Raw genomic sequence first — 19,719 nt, 5'->3', positions numbered from 1 at the left:
TGTTAATTTTCTATTCTTTCCACGTTTCTAGGTCTCGTACTGAGGCTATTTAACAACTTCCCTGACCTTTGCTAAAAGCTGAATGGGAAATCCCCAAACCCACAAATTTCAGCATGGTAAAACAGACGCTGTGACCACAGGACACCTATTTCTGTATCGAAGAAGCATTTAACATACAGAATATATGATTGCATTATAATATATTATATTGCAGTATATAAGGGGATGTTTCTACATCACCTGTTTATGAAACATCAGTATCTGCCTTTTCAGCAGTGTCACAAATAATAAAGATTGCTTTCTGGTCTAGCTCTAGATTAGGGGTTTTCAACCTTTTTTAGCAAGCGTACCCCCAGCGGCCAGAAGTTTTTAGTAAGTGCACCCCCGGTGCCTGGGACGGGGGGAGAGGGGATGGCATGCAGCCAGACCCAGAGCTGGGGAGGCGGATGCGCAGCCAGATGTGGAGCTGGGGAGGGGGGTACACTTAATAAAAAATGAGTTGATTTTTTAGCAGCACATGGTAGTGCAAAGTGGAGGCACAGGAGAAGCTTCCCCTCACCCCTGCGTCCAGCCAGCCAGGCGCTGCCTGCGTGGCCCGCAAAGGGGCACTGCTGCCCTCACCCCCCCACCCGCTCCTGGGAGACGGCAGCACTCCGTCCATGCCTGCCTGCACATACCCCCTAGGACCTTCCCAAGTACCCCCAGGGGTACGTGTACCCCCGGTTAACAGCCCCTGCTCTAGATGAAGACTTGAAGACCAGCACTTGCTATAGTCAAGCAGCTGTACTGTAATGTGTGTGTTGCTCTCACTATTGCATGTTAAATTTCTTCCAGTGATCTTAGGACATCATGTCTCAGAAAATTACTGATTCAAGGCATTTGGAAGTTATTAGTGTTGCCAACACTGCCAATATTTGGCATTTTTCTCCGTGATAGAAGGCTAAAAGACAAGACTACAGGAAAGCCTCAGTTTTCCTTTAAGGAGCAGTAAGTTTTTAGCCCAATTGAATGCAGAATAAAACTTGAAAATGTGAACTGTGTCCCCTGAAGGCTCAAGACTCAGATGGCAAATAAAAAAGAACATTACAATCTTTGTCACAAGTCTCATAATTTTAAGGCAATCCAGCCCTACTTCTCATGATTTCTCCACACTTGGAAAATGGCAATATTGAATTATTTTCCTCCCAAATCAATACCTGCAGATAGAGAAAGCTGAAGCTATCTGTAGAGCATTTACATTATTCTGCACTACCACACCCCCAGAGCTTACTTAAAGGGCGGAATTCAGTTTCTGTCCCATTTACAATCCTCACAAAAGCACTTGTGCAGGTGTTCTTAAAGCAGCATAGGTCAATGTCTACTGTAATCACTCCAATGTCTGTAAAAAGATTTCACTTGCTATTGTCTTTAAATGGTTGTAGGCAGCAGAAGTCCACGTGAACCAACCTTCTTTCAAAGCAATCTGAGCACCACTCTGCCCCTTTGTTGTAATCAATAAAGGGAACATCACTGAAAATCATGCTGGTTTCAGTCACCACCAGTCTCTCTACCAGCACGTGCTAGAATTTTACTCTGGTAATTCAGCAAACATGCAATTCATTCATAATGCCAGGTAACACACAGGCTATGCAGAAAGAGCAATGAATTAAATACTTGAGCAATCTGCATTCATGTTTAAACACATCTATGCACCTTTTGCATGATTCTTGATAGGGCTGACAAATGATTAAAAAAAAATTGCAATTAATTGTGAGATTTAAAAAAAAAAGTCACAATTAATCACAACTTTAAGCACAGTTAAACAATTGGCAGCACCCCACCCCCCCAACAGCCAAATCCCCTGTGGCTCCTGCCTGCTGCCACCAATAGTGCACAGCCCCAGCCCTGATCCCGACTCGTGCCACGCGTGCTCCAGCTGGAACAAACCAGCCAGAAGCTGTGTGAACAGCCCTGCCCCTGGCCCGCCCCACACCTGCTCCAGATTCATCTGCCCATTCTGAGCAACAGCAGTGGCTGGGCAGAAACCGCTGCTCAGCACACAGGAAAAGCAGCCTCTCCCCCTTACCACTGCTGGGCCCTTCTTGCTGCAGCAGCCTGGAGCCCGTGCCTGGACTGCCCTGCGGCTCATCTGCACTGTCACTGCTGCCTGACTGGGCAGCCTGGAAGTGGTGGTGACGGCAGAGGAGAGGAGCTATGGGGCACCCCAGGCATGGGCTCTGGGCGGTAGCAGCAAGAAAGGCCTGGCAACGGTGAGCAGAAGGGGACGCTTTTCCCCCCGTGCCAAGTAGCAGCTTCTGTCCAGCCACTGTCGCTGCTCAGGGTGTGCTGGCAAGTCTGGAGCAGGCACAGGGTGGGCTGAGGCTGGAACTGCGTGCAACAGTTTCAGCTGGTCCAGAGCTGGTCTGCTCCAGTGGTCAAAATGATGTGTGCGATTAAAAAAATTAACACATTAATTTGTTTTTTTTGCATTAATCACATAATCACATAAGTTAACTGCGATTATCTGACAGCCCTAAATCTTGACCAGGCTCTCAACTTGGGATGATCCTGCCTCAGACAGGGAGTTGGACTAGATGACCTCTGGAGATCCCTTTTCTATGAGTTCTACAACTTGTACAGTTCATCATCTCTAGCTCCAGCACTAACGCAGAACAATTCTGTTGTGGTTGGCCAGAATTTCGCAGTGAACCTTAAGAATATGCTATCTTCTACACCCAACAGCTATTATACGTCTTTTAAAATGATACATGATATATCCCATCCATTCCAGGCAGGCAGTACTTTATTTCAGCTTTACTTTGAGACATCAGGATTGTTAAAACATCCAGTACAGTATTGGAAACACTATGCTATTACCCCCAGGATATTTAGGAGCACTTGGCATTTCTTTTCCTATTAACTTGACATGCATTGTACTGCTTTGGTTCCAGGTATTATAAGAAGCAAAAATCTATCTCTGGATGGGTCAGAGGGATGAACCAAGTTCCCTACTACGCTGGAGAAGAACAAACACCCAAGTAATGAATCAGCAGGTGAATAAACATGCATGCATTGTTCTACTGAAAGATTCCCCACTAACACCCTACTTTGCTCTTAAAAGGAAAACCTGAAAAATAGATATGCAACATCTTAACTTTCCAAAGCAGAAAAGGTTATTTTCCTCTGTTTTTCTCTTGTTGCTGCTTCTCCTTTAAAACTAATCCTTTCTTTTCTTTTCCCCTTTTGTTATAGAAAAAGGAGTTACACTGGATTTCAGGGACTTTTGCAGCTCTGTGTTAGATGCAAGTTTACAATGCAAAGCTTCAGAGATCTGACAGAAATATACATCAGACTCACCACATGAGATAATGCCAAAATGTGTGCCTTGAATCACAGAACTCCTGCTTTGGTAAGCATATATGTAAATGATCAGAAATAAATCAAATGAGTTACCATTTAAGGAATTACTCAATGCTTTCAGCAGGTAAAGCCACTTTATCATCTACAAGCTGCAAAACAGGAAATATTAGGGTGAATGGCATTCACCATTCACAGTTACAAAAGGTGGTTTTATCAAAAAGTGAAGTATCATCTTTCATGCTTTCCACCCACTGTCTGCAAACAAACAAAAAGAAATCTTATCTACCAAGGAAATTCCTACAGAATGCAAAAGGCTTGGAAATCCAGTTGGTTTCAGGAAATGAATAAGGAACAACACAGTCTTGTTTAACTGAAAATATTTCTTGACCATTTCACCAAAATTAATTTTATGACAGGCCAACCTTAAATTAGGCATTTTCTTGCATGCATTTAAGATGATTTTCCACGTAATTAGATCCCTATTCTCACAACAGTGCATTTCACTAAACAAGCCACAAATGAATCCTAAGATAAATTATTATTTTTATTATGGTAATGCCTAGGTCAGGACCCATTGCGTGCTAGTTGCTGTGCCAACATAAAGAACGGAAACTTCCTGAGCCAAAGGGTTTACAATCTAAACAGATTTAAATATTAGTGTATGCACAGATGTCTGGGATGGACTCAAAACAGAAATCGTGCACACTACTCCAGAAGTTGCTCTTGAAGCTGTAGGTGGTATGGTTTCTCCCTCAAGAGGGTAATTAGAAGGGATCTGGATTTTCTGTTTCCTACGGAAAAATGGCGTAAAACATGACTTTTTCTCCAGTAAAGGGGGAAACGTGGATTTCTCATTTTAGCAAAAATCCCTGCAGATTTTCCATTTTTGCAAAGAGCTCCCTGGAGCCTGGCAGAGTTCCAGCCTGAAGGGGGCAGGGGGGAGCAGGAGGAGGGTGCTCAGGCAGGGGGTGCCAGGCAGCCTGGAGAGCAGCTCCCACAGGTAAGTGCAGGGGGATTGAGGCCCCCCATAGGGAGGGAAGGAGTTGGGCAGGGCTGGCGCTAATTCCCAGCTGGGTGGTGCAGGGAACTTGGGGCCCCATAATGTGTGGCCGCAGGGCCCTGGCAGGGAGCAGGAGGGGGTGATAGGCAGCTTGTCTAGGGGGCAGGAGGTGGGCCCAGTTCCCCGGTGCTGCGTGCACTGCCAGGGGGCAGGTGGGACCCATGCCCACACATATCTGTGCACAGGACAAGGGCAGGTGCAGGCTGCCCGCTGTGGGTTCCCGCCTTGCTGCCCTCTCCTGGGGCCTCTGTGGCCCAGTGGGTGCAACCCCACGCTGCAGGCCCACGCAGGAATGCTGCTTCCTGCTGCAAACTCTACTCCGCCCTGGCAACAGGTCTCCTGTGCATGCAGCACCAGTGGGAGAGGCAGCACGGGGTTGTGCTCCTCACTGGTGCCACGTGTGCAGGGGACACCACGCCAGGGCAGGACAGAGCTTGCAACAGCGAGCGGCTTTCCTGCATGGTCCCACTCTGACCTGCAGCGCCAGGTCGCACCTGCCAGGCTGTGGAGGCCCCAGGAGAGGGAAGCAGGGTGGAAGCCCACAGTAGGTAGTGCGCACCCACCCTGTGCACAGATCTGGGGGGCATGGGTCCCCCCTACCCCCCTGAAAGTGCACGCAGCAGCAGTGAGCTGCCCTCAGGCAGGCAGTGCGCCCAGCAGGCAGGCATTGCGGGGTGCCGGCGGGGGCAGAGAGCTGAGCTGTAGCAGCCACTGCCTTCTGCTGGGGGCAGGGGGCTGCAGACCTGGGTCCCTGGCCCTGTAGCCCTGGCAGCTGGGGGCCCCCTCCGGCAGGGCTGGGGAAGCAGGGGCTATGGGTGGGGGGCGACTGGTGCCTCCCGAGTCTAGGGGAGGCACCAGGTCGCTGACCGGGGAGGGGGAGGGTATCCCCCAGCAGCTGATCACTGAGCCAGTGGTGAAAAAGGAAGTGCAATTCCACTGGCACTTCTAGTTTCACGGCTGGTGCTTCCAGGGGGTGCACGGCCGATCTCAGGGGGTGCATGTGCACCCGCGTGCACCCCCTACGCGTTGCCAATGCAGGGGGTTGTCAGGGGGAGGGGGAGAACTGAGAGACACCGGCAGGACTCTTGGAGGGGCCTTTCGTTTTAATCATGATTTTGTGATTTTTTTTATCAGAGAATTTGCTATTTATCTGGGAAAACCAAGATCCTTGGTGATTAGAGTAGCAGTCTGATTAGAGCAGAAGGGTCCAATGCTGTCAACTACTATCCTGCATCCCAGTACTGGTTCCCTCTAGACTTGTCACATTTCTGTAAGAGCAAGTTTGCCTCAACATGTGTTGGCTCATCATCACATTTAGCTGATAACAGCAGAGGTCAGCTGTTGCACAACCTCTGCAGTTGGAATCTGCTGTTCACCTGTGAACTGTTCATTTACCAAAAGGAGGAAAATTAGGAGAATGCAGGAGAACCCAACAAAAATAAACACAGCTGGTAACATAAGTAACCCCAGTAATTAATAGCAATGAACAGCTAGGTCAAGCTGTTGGAGTAAAACAATCAGAATATCTTTACCCTTTAGTGGAAACCTTTATCCTGCAATGCAAGTACTTGATTTTTTTAATGCGGGTTTCTACTACTGTAACTAAGGTCTCTTATTACATTTCTAAAGGGGCACTGTCTAGTTTGTATAGTGCCTGGCACAATGAGGTACCATTTCTGTCTTCTCCCTGGGTGGGACCACGATAAATACAAATTAAAACCACAACAGAAAATCTAGTTTAAAATGCAGTTTCCAGTAACACAGCTCCTGAATGTTTCTTTACCCATGCTGTTGTGTGTAACACACACACACACACACACACACACACACACACACACACACACACACACACCCCCCTTATGGGAAAATGATTACACAAGAGAAAACAGCTGAATTGACCTTACCAAGCAGTCAAATTTGCAAACCATGCTCTAAAAAGACAGTTTTCTTTTTAATCCAATACCTTTGAATTATTGTTAGTTTAGGTGCTACTTATAGACAGAAAAAGTAAGAAAAGGGATTTAAAGCCAATGATTTTCCTTTTAATTATACCAGCTCTATTTAAGAAAAAAGTTAATGGAAAGGCTGGTGCTCAGACAGGAGTTTAACAGGAAGTGTGCGTATGAATGTATTTGTTCTAGGGAATGGGAGGATTGTTTTCTCAATCACAATGAAGAGGGCTAGAAGACACAAATTAGCCAGACTTATTTCAACTACTGAGCATTTAGGATGACCTCCAGTGTGACACTCTAAAACCAAGGCTTTACTCAAGGGAACAAGTCTTATATTTATAATGCTTAGTTTCATCACAATCTTCTTCCCAATTACACAGCAAGAGTTACTCACTGTCTAATCAGATATTTGAAACCAAAGTTACCTTTGTTTACCTTTCAGGATGGGCCTCTTTAAGGGATTATGGAAGTGGGGGGGGGGGGGGGGGGGGGGGGGAAAGCTACATACCTTTCTGTTTATAGTTACAAAATAAAGAGTCAGGACTAAAACAAAGAACAAGAGTCATTTAACACAGACCTTTTAAAGTGTTCTTGGTAATAAATTATAACCTGGAAACCAAGTTCCAATGAGAATTTGAAAATGTCCAAAACAAACTTCTGGAAACTTTAAGAGTATAAATGGCTCGCTGACATGTTTTCTCAGCAAATGAAACATGACTGACACCAATATAAACAGTGTGGTTCAGATGCTCTTATTAAAGGGAATGCCCTGCTTTGAAATATATATTATATATACACACACATATATTTTAAACAGTCTCTTCTCCTCCTCTGTCTCCTTAAATTACTATGCACTTATATATTGTTCCATAGTTATAACCAAACACAAGACGTTAGGTAAACAGGGCAGATTCAACCAGAGTTAAAGCCAAAGGCCCTGAGCTTGCTAATCACTTAAGCATGCACTGTACTAGTCATCTCATTGATTTCAACAGGGCAGCCAGAATTAGGAACATGCTGACATGCTTTACAGGTTTAAATTCTGATTACAAGTTAAGCAGTAGCCCCTACCACTGACAATACTGACGGAAGAGAAGAGGGCAGTAGACCACGATTCATAACATGCAATCAAGAGCTATCGTCTTGCATGATATCTGGACCACAAATATGATTGCTGCTTCTAAAATACTGATTTACTGACCATGCATAAATGTCCAATAGACAACTGTGATCATTCTAACATGGTGAACAAAAAGGAAACAGTTAATATCCAGTTCATAGGTTATGCAGTAGGAGGAGGGGGAATCTGTCCTATAACATCATAACTTTGCAAAATTGAGGTGTTCTTTTCAAAGTTTCCTCGTCGCAGCAGTCTGCGACTTCCAGTCAACCACAGATTACACAACCTCATTAGCTACAGCAAAGCAACACTTAATTATAACAGAGAGAAAAAAAAAAAAGCTTCCTGCTTCACTGGCTTTTCAAAGGTCCAAGTAAAGGATCATCAGCACTTACTACACATTCAATTTCTAATATTAACATGGCAGAATCTTCTTTATACCGTTCTGTAACACCGAGCTTCTTTTTAATTATAAGCAAGCAAAAAGAAAGTACAAAAAAAGACTACTCCCAGCAATAATACTAATCCATGGGCAGCAACTGATGGACTAACCAGAACAGTCCATCAGGAAGCTGGGGAATCACATTACATCACCATCTTCCCTCCTTTTCCAGAAAATGTAAAGCTAAGAAAAGGCAGCATGCGTCAGTGGATTTCCACAGATAGGTTTAAAAATATGGCTAAACATACTTGGAATACAAACTCTGACCTTTTATCGCTTGTATATTTAAGAAGATCCCCAAAGAGGTTTTTTTGTTATGAAAGCTTATAGTCAAGCCATCAGAGCTGAAACTTAACTCCTGCCCATTTGCCTGACCTTGTTTTTTCCTGTTGCTCCACAAAATACTAAGTGGTCTGTCTATATTTTGCTGATGGGGTAGGCAAGGAGAAACCTACAGACCAAATAAACATATGCAGGAATGTTGAGTGGCAACAGTTAAGCTCCACATATCATTTGTGTAAGTGCAATACAGCCACCCATTTCAATGCATTAGTAATGGAGATTACAGCTGAAAAGCAGATATTTCTGTGGCACGGAGCCATGTTGCCAGTCCTAGAGGCAAGTACGTATTTATTTTCTTAGGAAGATGTTCACTATTTCATTTTTTATAAAAAGCTCACTGACATCTCATCCTTTTGATCATTGAAAATAGAAATCTAAAACTCATGACTGGTATGACTGGGTTTTTGGTTGTAGCTGTGCTGGTCTAAGGATGCAGTAGGCAAGGTTCTTTGAGTAGACGTGATATCTTTTATTAGGCCAACTAAGTAGTTGGAAAAAAGTTTTTGGCAAGCTTTCAAGCTACTCAAAGAACCTTGCCTGATTGGTATTACAGCTTGAAGTCCCTGCACTCCCATGTATATATGGTTCTCATGAAGTGGTGGGCACAATGATAAATTGTACTAACAGCATCTGTTGTTTCTACCAGATCAAAGCTCAGTTTCTATCCTCAGGAGTTAAGAATATAATAGTATAATATAATATTATCCACACTATTAAGTTTTAACCAACAGAACTTTTTGTTGGCTTACAGCTGCCAACATTGCTATGTCACTGGAATACATGTGCTCCACTTGGCAGCTTTTACAACTACAAGAGGTTTTGTTAATCCAAGAATTTGTGCACCCTGGGTGGGACCTGACGGTTTACTGCAACTAATATTGCTGTCAGCAGAGAGCACCCACACCAGCATTTCGCTGGAAGTTGTATGTCAGCTGCAGTCTTTTGTCATTGGGGAGGTGGCTTCATTCAGGATACAGAAAGGCTGGTTTCTGCCAGCTTATGTCAAATATGGGCGTGATTACATACAGAAAGATATGGTAACAAGATGCAACTTCTACCAACAAAACTATGATGTATACAAGGCGTTGGACTAATACACCTCACAGGACTACAGTAAGCAGAACAGTGGGGCCCAACCTTTGACCGGTGTACCACAAATTAGCCCCACACCCTTCCCAAGTGCGACTCCTGTCCCCTTCCCCCTATCCAAACTGCTGCTTCACTTTCTGCTCCCTGCCCCACACTCCCTCTGCCCTCCCTGGTCTGCCACATGCCATGCACAGAGGCTGCAGTGCCCAAGCACTTGTGGCACACATGCCACAGGTTGGCCACCCCTAAAGTAGGAGGAGGTGCAGCAAGACTGTTGGCAAGGAGTTCAACACAGGAAGGATTTCCACGGTTTTCTCTTTTCTTTTTGCATACTGAATTATCCTAAACCTCCCTTAAACATTTATTTGATTATTCTGGGCAGTCAGATTCAGGAAAAAAAAGTTACCTCTGATTTATCCTGTATGTTATCAAGAAGCCACATAATTGTGGAGGGGCTTGGCGACGGCGGCCGTGGTGGGACAAGACAGCCGGCAGGGGGAGGGGGCCAAGAATTTCTTTATCAAGAAGCCACTTAAGTCCCTTAAGTCTGACAGTATCAACTTCTGGGGAATGTCACTTCTCAAAGAATTTTAAACATTCTCAATGGCAAATCTCACATAGCTCCATCAACCAGGACTTCTTTATTTCCTAGGATGCGAGTGCTGCTTTAAAAAAAAAAAAAAGCTTTAATAAATGTTTTTCGTAGAAAGATGATGCTCAACTGCTACCATGTTGAACTAGAAGGCACTTTTCTTTTTCCTTTGAGGCTAGATTTTGTTTGGTTTGGGTTTTGCATCTTGAAGGAGATAGTACTGCAAGAGGGGACTTGGCAAATATTTTTCTATTCCTCAAGAAAATCCCTGATACCATCACCGCTATCCATTAACAAAAAAGTTTCTATTATTTTTACCACATTTCTAAACAAGCAAATTGCTTTACTACCATTGGGAGATATTGCTAGGATCAACTAACACTTCGTAAAGCCCAGTAATGCTAAGTATTATTATTCTACACGAGCACTGAACAAAATGTCAGATTATTACCTAAATAATTTTCTCCAACCCAACCCCAGCAAATCCCAAATCTGCGCTTTCCATCTGAGAAATCAGGATGTGGAACAACACCTGAGTGTCACCTGGGCTAAGTGCAGACAGGCAAAAATCCTGAGGCTGAATCGATTCAATCTTTGCAGGTTAGTCTAAACTGTGCAGCTTGAACTTGATAAGCAAGTGAACAGACATGCACTTTTGATTCTGGAAATGCAGCCACGTGCCTGCAGTAGCTCAGGCTAGAACCACGGGGGCCAAACTGTAGCTCGTGAGCCGCACGGCTCTCCAGAAATTAGCCAAAGCCCTGCCCATTTCTCCCTGAGACAGCTGCAGGGGACAGTGCAGCCTGGCACCTCCTGCTGCTCTGGGTTTCCCTGCAGGGAGTGGCTTAGTAGAGCAGGGTCGGGGGGGGGGGGGGGGGACAGGGGGAGGTCATCACCTCCACTCCAGGGTGCTCAACACCACTGCACCCCCACTCTCCGGCTCTTGAACTTCAGTGGAGGATCAGATGTGGCTGCCAGGGTGAGTATCTCTGGTCACCCCTAGACTCAAAGCTGGGGGTGCTACAGCAAGCTTTCCCTTCCCTTCAGTGGTGGCTGGAGGGAAGCTGGGAGAGAAGCACTCCAAGCTGAGGGGGGGAGGCATGGCCAGGCCCCAGCAGGCCCACTGAGTATGATTGGGGCGGGGGGGTTTAAACCTCCACCCTGGCCTGCATGGACCCCAGCTGCGGTGTGCCTGGGGGGGAGGGCATTGGGAGAGGGAAAGCAGCCCCTGCCAAGCTTTTCCCCTGCTCCCTGCTGGAGAGGAGGGAGGTGGGGCATGGCCAGACCCAGGCCTGGACCAGCACATTGAGGCAGAGGGGTTGAGACCCCTTCTCCCACCCACATGGGACTCCAGCCAGTGTTTGCTTGGCAGGGGTGCAGCAACCCTTGCCTGGCTTCTCCCCACTTGCTGCTCAGGCAGAGGGAGCAGGCGGCATGGCCAGACATCAGCCCCAGGCCCTGAATCGGAGGAGATGGAAAGGGGTTTAAACCCCTCTTCCCACCTGCATGGGACCCCACACGTGGTCTGCTTGGCAGGGGCACAGCAGCCCCTGCCTGGCTTTTTAAACTTCCCTCCCCTCCACCTCAGCATGCCAGCAGCCCCAGCTGGTGTCTGGCCATGATCCTCCACTCTGGTGGCAAGCGTGGAAAAGGTTGTCAGGGGCTGCTCTGCCCCTGCCAGGCAGACCCCAGCTGGGGTCCCATGAAGGCAAGACAGGGGGTTTAAGGCCCACTCTGCCTCACTCTGTCAGCCTGGCCCAGGGTCTGGCCACCCCACACCCCACACTCCAACAGCGAGTAAGGGAAAAGCCTGTGAGGGGCTACTCCGCCCCTGCCAGGCAGACCCCAGCTAGGGTCTGGAGCCAGGTGTCCCACCCCCACCCCCTTCTCAGCCAGTCAGAGCAGTGACAGTGCTCTGGCTAGGGCGAGGCCAACCCCACTCCTGTGGAGCAGACAGCACAGCCCAGCACAGGGCTGCAAAGCATTCTGGGATGCTGGGGGACTGTGAGTTAACTTGGACCATGAAGGGATCTGGGAAAGAAGTTCCATAAACCAGTGTGACCAAAATCGGTTAAGTCTAATACTACATTCAATCAGGTTTATCTTAAACCAGTTTTAGCCATTTTGAAAGTGGTTTACGTACACAGAACAGAAGTTCAATTACTGGTTTAAACTGGTTTCTGGTCATTTAAACTAGTTTGTGTGTAACATTTGTCCCTAGCCCTGGGGTGACCAGAGCCTCGCACATCAGAAACACCCAGTCTACTCAGGGGTAACACTGAATCATACACTTTGTTACAAAAAGCACATATTAATACCAAAGCCCAGGTCAACACACGAAACAACATTTTGCTTAAGCTGGCAAATTCCAATTGGGGAGCACATCCATCCACCCTACTCACTACTGCCGTAGCACTTTGTTTCTCTATGGCCAAATATGCCTGCACCACCTGGGGATGCTCAAGTCACAGTAAACATATTGACACCGCCCTAAATGATACATGCAGAACTATAACAGGCTGCCTAAAACCCATCCCTGTTCTCTGCCTATACACACTATCTGGCATAGTGCCCCCTTACATCAGGAGGACAATAGCAGGCAACATTAACCAGCAGGTACAGGAGTCACACAACTGCCACCCACTATATGGACATCAACCAGTGAACTATAGCCTTACATCGAGAAATAGCTTGTTGTCCTCTGCCACACCATTGACCACATCACCAGAATAAGCCAGATCTACCCTCTGGCAAAGAGAATGGAAGAAACTAGGTGACTAAGCTGTTGAATGCAGCTGGTGAGGAATTACTCCCAGTGAGGAGTTAGCATTCGACTCCAGTTACAAACGGCATACATGGAGGAGCCTGAACAGATTGAAGTGGGTCTTGGAAAATGCAACTCTCTCACGAAATCATTGGGGTGCACCGACAGAGATTTTTGGGACCAATACCAATAGCCGGTTTTTATGGAGGCATATTGGCTGATATCGACCTGATTTCCAAAAGGGAAGGGGCATGGTGGGGAGGGAGCAGATTGAGGCCCCTTCAATGAGGGAAGGAGTGGGGCTGGGACAGGGCAGGGTGTGGGACAGAGCCACGGCTCATCCAGGGAGTGCGGGGGGAGGAGGGAGGGCAGGGGGGACACAAATCCTGTCACTGCATGCACCCCAGAAGGGCATGGGAGTGTGTGCCCCAGATCTGCACGGGGCAGGGCAGGGCAGGGTGCCTCTGTGGGCTGGGGCTGTGCTGGGCTCTTCCTAGTAGGGGCTGGGCCAGGCTGCGCTCAGGGCAGGTGGTGGTGGCGCTGGGAGGGGAAATGGGGGGGGGGGCTACAGCCACCCCAAAATTCACCATAGCCCCCCAACCCTCCCTCCCTGTGTCCCCGCCCCAAGTGCAGCCCAGCCCAGTCCTGCTGGAAAGATCCCTGCACAGCTCTGGCCCCAGACAGCAGCAGCAGCCTGCCCTGCTCTGTGCACAGATCTGGAGGCCATATGCCCCCCAGCCCTCTTTGGGTACATGCATTGACAGAAGCTGCCCCCTCACCCTTCCCCCACCCCCTGGATGAGCCACAGCTCCAGCCTGGGCCCTGCCCTGGCTGGACAGCACCTACCCCAACCCCAGCCTCACTCCCTCCTTCACCAGGGGCCTTGGTCTACGCCCCCCCATGCCCCTTCCCTCCCACCACAAGACTTATGAGCTCCACACAGCTCTCCATACTGCCAGGCTGTGCTCCTTGCTGCCTAAGTGCTGTGCTGCAGCTGCACTCATGCAGAGAGCATTTATCAACTACATTATCAGTCACATCAGGCCAATTTCTGATACAGTCAATTTTCTTTGGTGCTGATCTGATATCGGACCGATGTATCGGTGCACCTGTAGAAATCACTGGGGCCTCTATACAACCGACCAGTGTGTTTGTCAGGAGAAGCAAACCATGGAGCATCTCCTGAGAGATGCCCTGTAGCACCACAATGTACCTCACAAGATCTGGCAACACCAACACCAGAAGCAGTAGCCTGTGCAGAATATTAGGAACAGACCATATAGAAAGATTGGCTTGGAGATGCAGCGAAGAAGACACAGGCATAATAAAGGCAACAATATTTGGAGAGTCTGAATATGTTCTTGTACTCCTAATAGTGACAGACATCTGCAATGTCAATCACTGAAATATATTATTTTATCTAAGCCACATTCCCTTACATACAATTTCTTTATGCCAAATTATGTTAGACTACTTTTCTATATTTTTGTACCTTCATTAAAACACAAAACAAAAACACCTTTCACAGATTATGAAAAAAAATAATTCTTTATTAGAACAATTACCATTTGGGATGGGAAAGTTTCAACAACATTAATTCAAGTCATATGCTTTCACAACATTCATATTTTAAAGACCAGTACTGATTAAAAAGGGAACTGTGCAAAAGTGTCCTGAAGAAAATTCCAGCCCTGATTCTGCAGTTACAGAGTGCCAGACTCCTTTGCGTACACAACCCATCATGGAAGGATGCGCTTATAAGGAGTCCCTCTATCACAAAGGTCTCCTTAGCTGTATCTGATTGGGACCTAAACTCAATCTTGATAACTATGGTGATGCAAGAAAACAGAATGATATCTTGATTTTCAGGTATCAGACGGAGTTGATTTTTGACAAGCACTTTTCAGAGTGCAGTGTTAAGCTTGTATAGATTTGCTTTATTTGTCAATTAGTAGAATATATTTTTTCATCAAATGTCCTGCCTAGGCTTAGAAAACTTAAGAGGTATTTCCAACAAATCACACATTCCATTTTTACTATGCTTCTCATGGACTTTGCTGACAAGCAACAGTTCTTGGTGTCTCTGATGCACAGATCTAGAGATTTCATTCAGTTTTTGAAAAAGCACTTGAAGAGTATTTTCCCAGTGTTATTGTCAAATTGTATATGGTCGTCCTTCCCTCTGTAAACAGAGCCACCCTGGGCAGGATGTTTTCTGTTTCAAGCCATATTGTTTCGAAATGAAAGTGCCCCAGCAACGAGAAGGAAAGCACTTTACAAATAAGACCTTTATCATGAAACAAATTTGGTGCAAGAGAACTCCCATGCCTGCAGTATCCAGATGCAGAGGTCCAACCACATAGTCCAGATGCAGAATTGGTGATAAAGTAATTTATTTATCTATTGTCTCACTCCTTTCCTGTTGACAAGATGCCAGTTTTCCATTTCAAGGGAATCATTAAGATGTGTCTGAACACCAAAATGAAGTGACCATGTGACTTAATACTGCAACTTTTCTTCCTGATCTCATTCCCCACTAAAGCTTTTCTCTTGTCACTTGCTGCATCACTTCTGCAAGGCCAATGGAAGCTAATGGGCACAAAAAGCTTCCTGTATTATACACATAGCTTTGGGAGTATGAACTATTCAGGGCAGAGATCATGCCTTTGCATGCGTTCTGTGAAGTCTTTGGCATGTTTTTGCATATGGTCATTAATATGACTGCATGTCACAGCTTGTTTCATCTCAAGATATGACACCCTTGGGAATTCAGTTACAAGCTAGGCACCATCAGCATTTTGATGTCAATCAACACCATGTCCCTTTCTCAATTGACATGGATGAAGCAGTGGCTATCAGAGTGTCACAGCTAGATCAACATTTTAAAGTGAAAAATCTGGCTAAAATTCAACTGAGACTAAAGCGAGGTAATGCTTGAAGACAAAAAAGTGGTGTGGATAACATACCCATTATTGAAGGCATACAGCTATAGAATTCAGAAGTCACCCGTGATCGTACATTCAAAGGTCAATGATCAAGAGTAGTTACTGCCCTCATCACCTTATTAAGAAGCTACATCAAGGAGAACAAGGCATCTTCATTTGCTAACAGCTTCTTCACTGGGTTTCCTTAGAAATTGATCTGGTGGTGACTCTTCACTGCTATGGGATATGGCTACTGCCTTACTCGAATGGAAAAGGTCAGTAACAGACCTGCCTCCTGCTGCCTACTTTAGCTGCATGTATTTCAAACAATTCTAGATCTGAATATTTGCACATCAAACTTTTCGTTCAGGTCTCTGAATGCACGAACAATCACCTTTCACCCCATGTCCTTGCCTAAGAGTAACACTCTGCTTGAATGCCTACTAGTGTTTAGCTATGTTTAATCATTATCATTTATTTATACTGCAATATCATCAAGTGACGCCAATCAAGGACCTGGGCCCCACTGTGTTAGACACTGTGGATGGGTAATCCCTTCTTTAAAGGGTCTTGTAAACTAGAGTAGTGGTTACAACCATATTAATACAGGGTCATCCAGAAATTGTTCTAGCTATCATTGGGATTGGAGGGGGTGGGCATAGGCACTCCCTATTATTATTCTTGCAGATCTGTCTAGGAAGCCAAGTAATGGATGTGGACTCCAGTTTGCATCTGCTAACATTTTCCCCCTTTTCATCCCACTAGTTTGGAACAGATTCTTCAGTGCCAGGGTGCGTGAGATAGATGGTTGAGCAAGGACTGTCTGGCAGGTTGTTTTCTCTCTAGATTTATAACACTCGGGTTTAGTTTTGCTTTCCTTGCATGGTTTACCTATACACCCTATAAACCCGTTAACACATTAAAGAGAGATCTGATAATCCTGGTAAATAAGTCATTTTTCTGGGAATGCCACTGTCTTAAAAATTGATCTGCACCACTACAAAGAAAAATAAGTCTCAAATCACTACAATCAATGCTGCAGTACAGCTCCCTGTCAACAGTTTCTGCTAGCACAAGTACCACCTCTGTGACGGATAACCAGTTAGAGCTCCAGAGCCAGTGAACTAGAGCTTAGGTTACACCAGGGCAATTGCTGTCAGCCACTGCTAACAAAGCAAACTACAGCAGAAAAACAGAGAGGGACCTATAGAGATTGTAAAGCCCTATAAGAAAGTACATCAGCTAAGCAGCAGCAAGGATTACCCCAGGGCTTCATGGCATAAAAAAAGACCAGAGAGAGAGAACTGAATGTTAAGCAGCAGCTATTTTACCCTGTGAAACACCAGTCTAACTGTCATAGCAGATGCTAAACCTGGCTGCAGTAGGTCTCATCTCAAGCCTCGTCCCTAGTGGTGAGCTGTCATGGACATTATTCTATCCATATGCAGAAAAGGTACTAATTAAAAGAAAGCGTCATGTTGCTCAACAACTTCAGCTCAATCCAAATCAAAACAAAAATATGACACACCACATACAACAAGACAGCCTTCCTTATTAAAGAAATCATTATTTCTTTGGACACTGTGGCTTAAGAGTCATTCACCTGGTATAAAAACAGAACAGGCTCCAGTAACAACATTACTTCCTAGGCAGCAAACCAGGATTGTACGTCCACACACAGGGCTGGTATGTCTGGCTAGTCTGGTTAGAAATGTATATGTATTTTTTAGTTGAATATTACAATTCCCAATTATATGGCTATAAAGGTGCTTGCATCATGACGGCTTCTTTCCATGGGCATCCCCAAGCTAACCCAGTCAAGCCCCTGCCCACCTTTTGAAGCCAGCAAAGTCACCACTCCTTGGGGCCGCACTGTATGAACCATCCTGGGCCCTTAGCAAGCGGCACAGCACCCCCAGGACCCGGTTCCCACTGCCCTGGGAGCGCGGCTGGCATTTGGAGACAGCCCTTGACGACACAGCGACATGCTTCGGAGGAGGAGGAGGAAGATGGTGCATCAGGCATCGAAACCTGCTCCGACCACGTCTGCTTGGGGGGACGCGGAGCCAAGCGACGCGACGGGGAGCAATGGGGACACAGCACACAGCCCTCCCCTCCCCTCCCCATCAGGAAATACAAAGGATGAGGGCTCTGGGGACTCGCAGCCCATCCGGGGACCCGTCTGCGCGGCCTGACTCTCCAGCGGGACCTGCCCCTTGCTGGGTGGGGCGGATGCTTCCCTGCCGGGCTCCGGCTCGCAGAGAGACCCGCAGGAAAGGCGCGGGGGCGGGGGGGACCCTGCCCGGCTGCCGGGGCAGGAGCCGGGGCTGGGCGTGCCGCTCGCCACGGCGGCAGCAGCAACCTGTCAGCTCCCCAAGGGGACAAAGGCGGCCGCGTGGCGGCGAGCCGGGTGCTCCGGGGCCGGGGATGCCGCGCTCACCCACCCGCTGCGGTGCTTGCTGTCCATGCGCTTCTTCTGCCGCACGGGCTGCAGCGGGATGTTGTCGGTCATGGCCGCGGCGGAGCCGGAGCGGGAGCGGCTTCCCGGCAGCGCCTCGCCCGGCCCCTCCGCGCGCTGCCGGCCGGGCTGGGCTGGGCCGGGCTGGGCCGGGCTTCCCGCACGCAGGTAGCGCCCGCTCCTCCCCCGCGCCCTCCGCAGCCGGGGGCGGGCGCGGCTGCCCCGCAGCCCCCGCCCGTGCTGGGCTTGGGCCCTGCGCGCCGGGGCCGGGGCCGGGGCCGGGGCGGCGGCTGGGAAGCTGCAACCCGATGACCTAGAAGCAAGCCGGACCTGTGCTGCCAAATGTTGGGGCCCCCGCAGGCAGCCGCACTTAGGAGTGGGGGAAAGGGGCTTTTCTCCTTGCTGGAGAGACTGGCGGGGACCAGGCCTCCTCTTCTCTTGCCCTGCTGGCTGTCAGATATTCCTGGCATTAAAACCTCAGGAGCTGGAGGGTTTTACCCCACCCCCGCAAGTGGGTTTTTGGAGGTTAGCTATCCTGTTTTTATTCTGGCAATGAGTAGGGGTGCACGCGCACCCCCTGAGCGTGGCGGTGGTGTCTGCGAACGGTTGCCGCCAGCACCACTGGTGGCGTCTGCAGGCAGTCTGTGGTCGCTGCTGGCCGCTGCTGACACTGCCGGGGGTGTCTGCATGTGGTTGCCGACTGCTGGTCAGCAATAGCCGCCCCCCAGCTGCTGCCGACAGTGCCATGGCTGCCTGCAGGAGCTCCCCACTTACCACTGCCATGCTCCGACGCCGACATCACCGCCGCCTGCAGGAGCTTGCCATGCCACCCCAGCCTCTGGGGGCACGCCACGTTCATGTGTTTTAATGCCCCCCCCAAAAGTCAGGCAAAACTGCATATTGACACATTAATCAGGCTCATACAACCCGCTATCTCCTGATGAGCTCATGAGGCCCCTTCCAGCCCTAACATCTATGAAATCCCTACATGGATACTAGAAATGTGTTGGCTGCTTTTATTCATATATATATATATATATATTTAACTTCATGTTGGGGAGAACACGCTCCGTAGAGCATTGTGTGCACGGCCCTTCAACAGAAAGAGAGCATCACGCTTTCTACAGGTGTGAGCAGAAACCACTGACACTGCTCATGCTTCTCAGCCTCTTTGCAAACACAAAAGCTGAAAACTGCATTGTAAGAAAGGGTAAGCTCAGGTACTGATGTAAATACTTGACTTCAGGACTTGAGGCTTTTTTATTGGGGCGTAAGTGCCTACGCTTTAATTTGATTTTGCTTCCTTCTGCACCTGACAGTATTTCCTATGTTTCAGTCAGAGCCGGGTCCCACTGCAATGTTCATCCCTGCCCATTGCCCCATCATTCTTTCCCCCAGTCAAGCCCACTTGCTCTTTTCCTTCCAGAAGGCAGGGTGGGAGAAAAATAGAGGTAGTTAGTTGTGTTAGTCTAAAGTCAGGCACATGGCAAGGTAGAAATGCACCTTATAGAGTAACTAAATAAGCCCGGGGCTCCCAAATGGTGGTATGTGTACCCCTGGGAGTATACAAGACATCTCTGCGAAGTACACAGGAGAAACTGTGTAATGGTGGATTTAATTTTCGTTATAACAATAAC

General features: G+C 47.6%; 1 protein-coding gene across 1 annotated transcript in view; it reads right to left on the bottom strand.

Moving 5' to 3' along the window:
- ATP9A (ATPase phospholipid transporting 9A (putative)) overlaps positions 1-18,209 on the bottom strand; it is a 94,405-nt gene extending 76,196 nt beyond the window's left edge. The window contains exon 1 of the mRNA XM_014609691.3: positions 18,069-18,209. Coding sequence (XP_014465177.1) covers positions 18,069-18,136 — 68 coding nt within the window. The 5' untranslated portion in view covers positions 18,137-18,209. The remainder of the gene's footprint in view (positions 1-18,068) is intronic.
- Positions 18,210-19,719: the final 1,510 nt, after the last annotated feature.

The sequence above is a fragment of the Alligator mississippiensis genome, chromosome 9 (assembly GCF_030867095.1).
Source record: "Alligator mississippiensis isolate rAllMis1 chromosome 9, rAllMis1, whole genome shotgun sequence".
Classification (NCBI taxonomy): Eukaryota; Metazoa; Chordata; order Crocodylia; family Alligatoridae; genus Alligator; species Alligator mississippiensis.
Note: the sequence above shows the minus strand (reverse complement) of the source record. Positions and strands in the feature narration are given on the sequence as shown.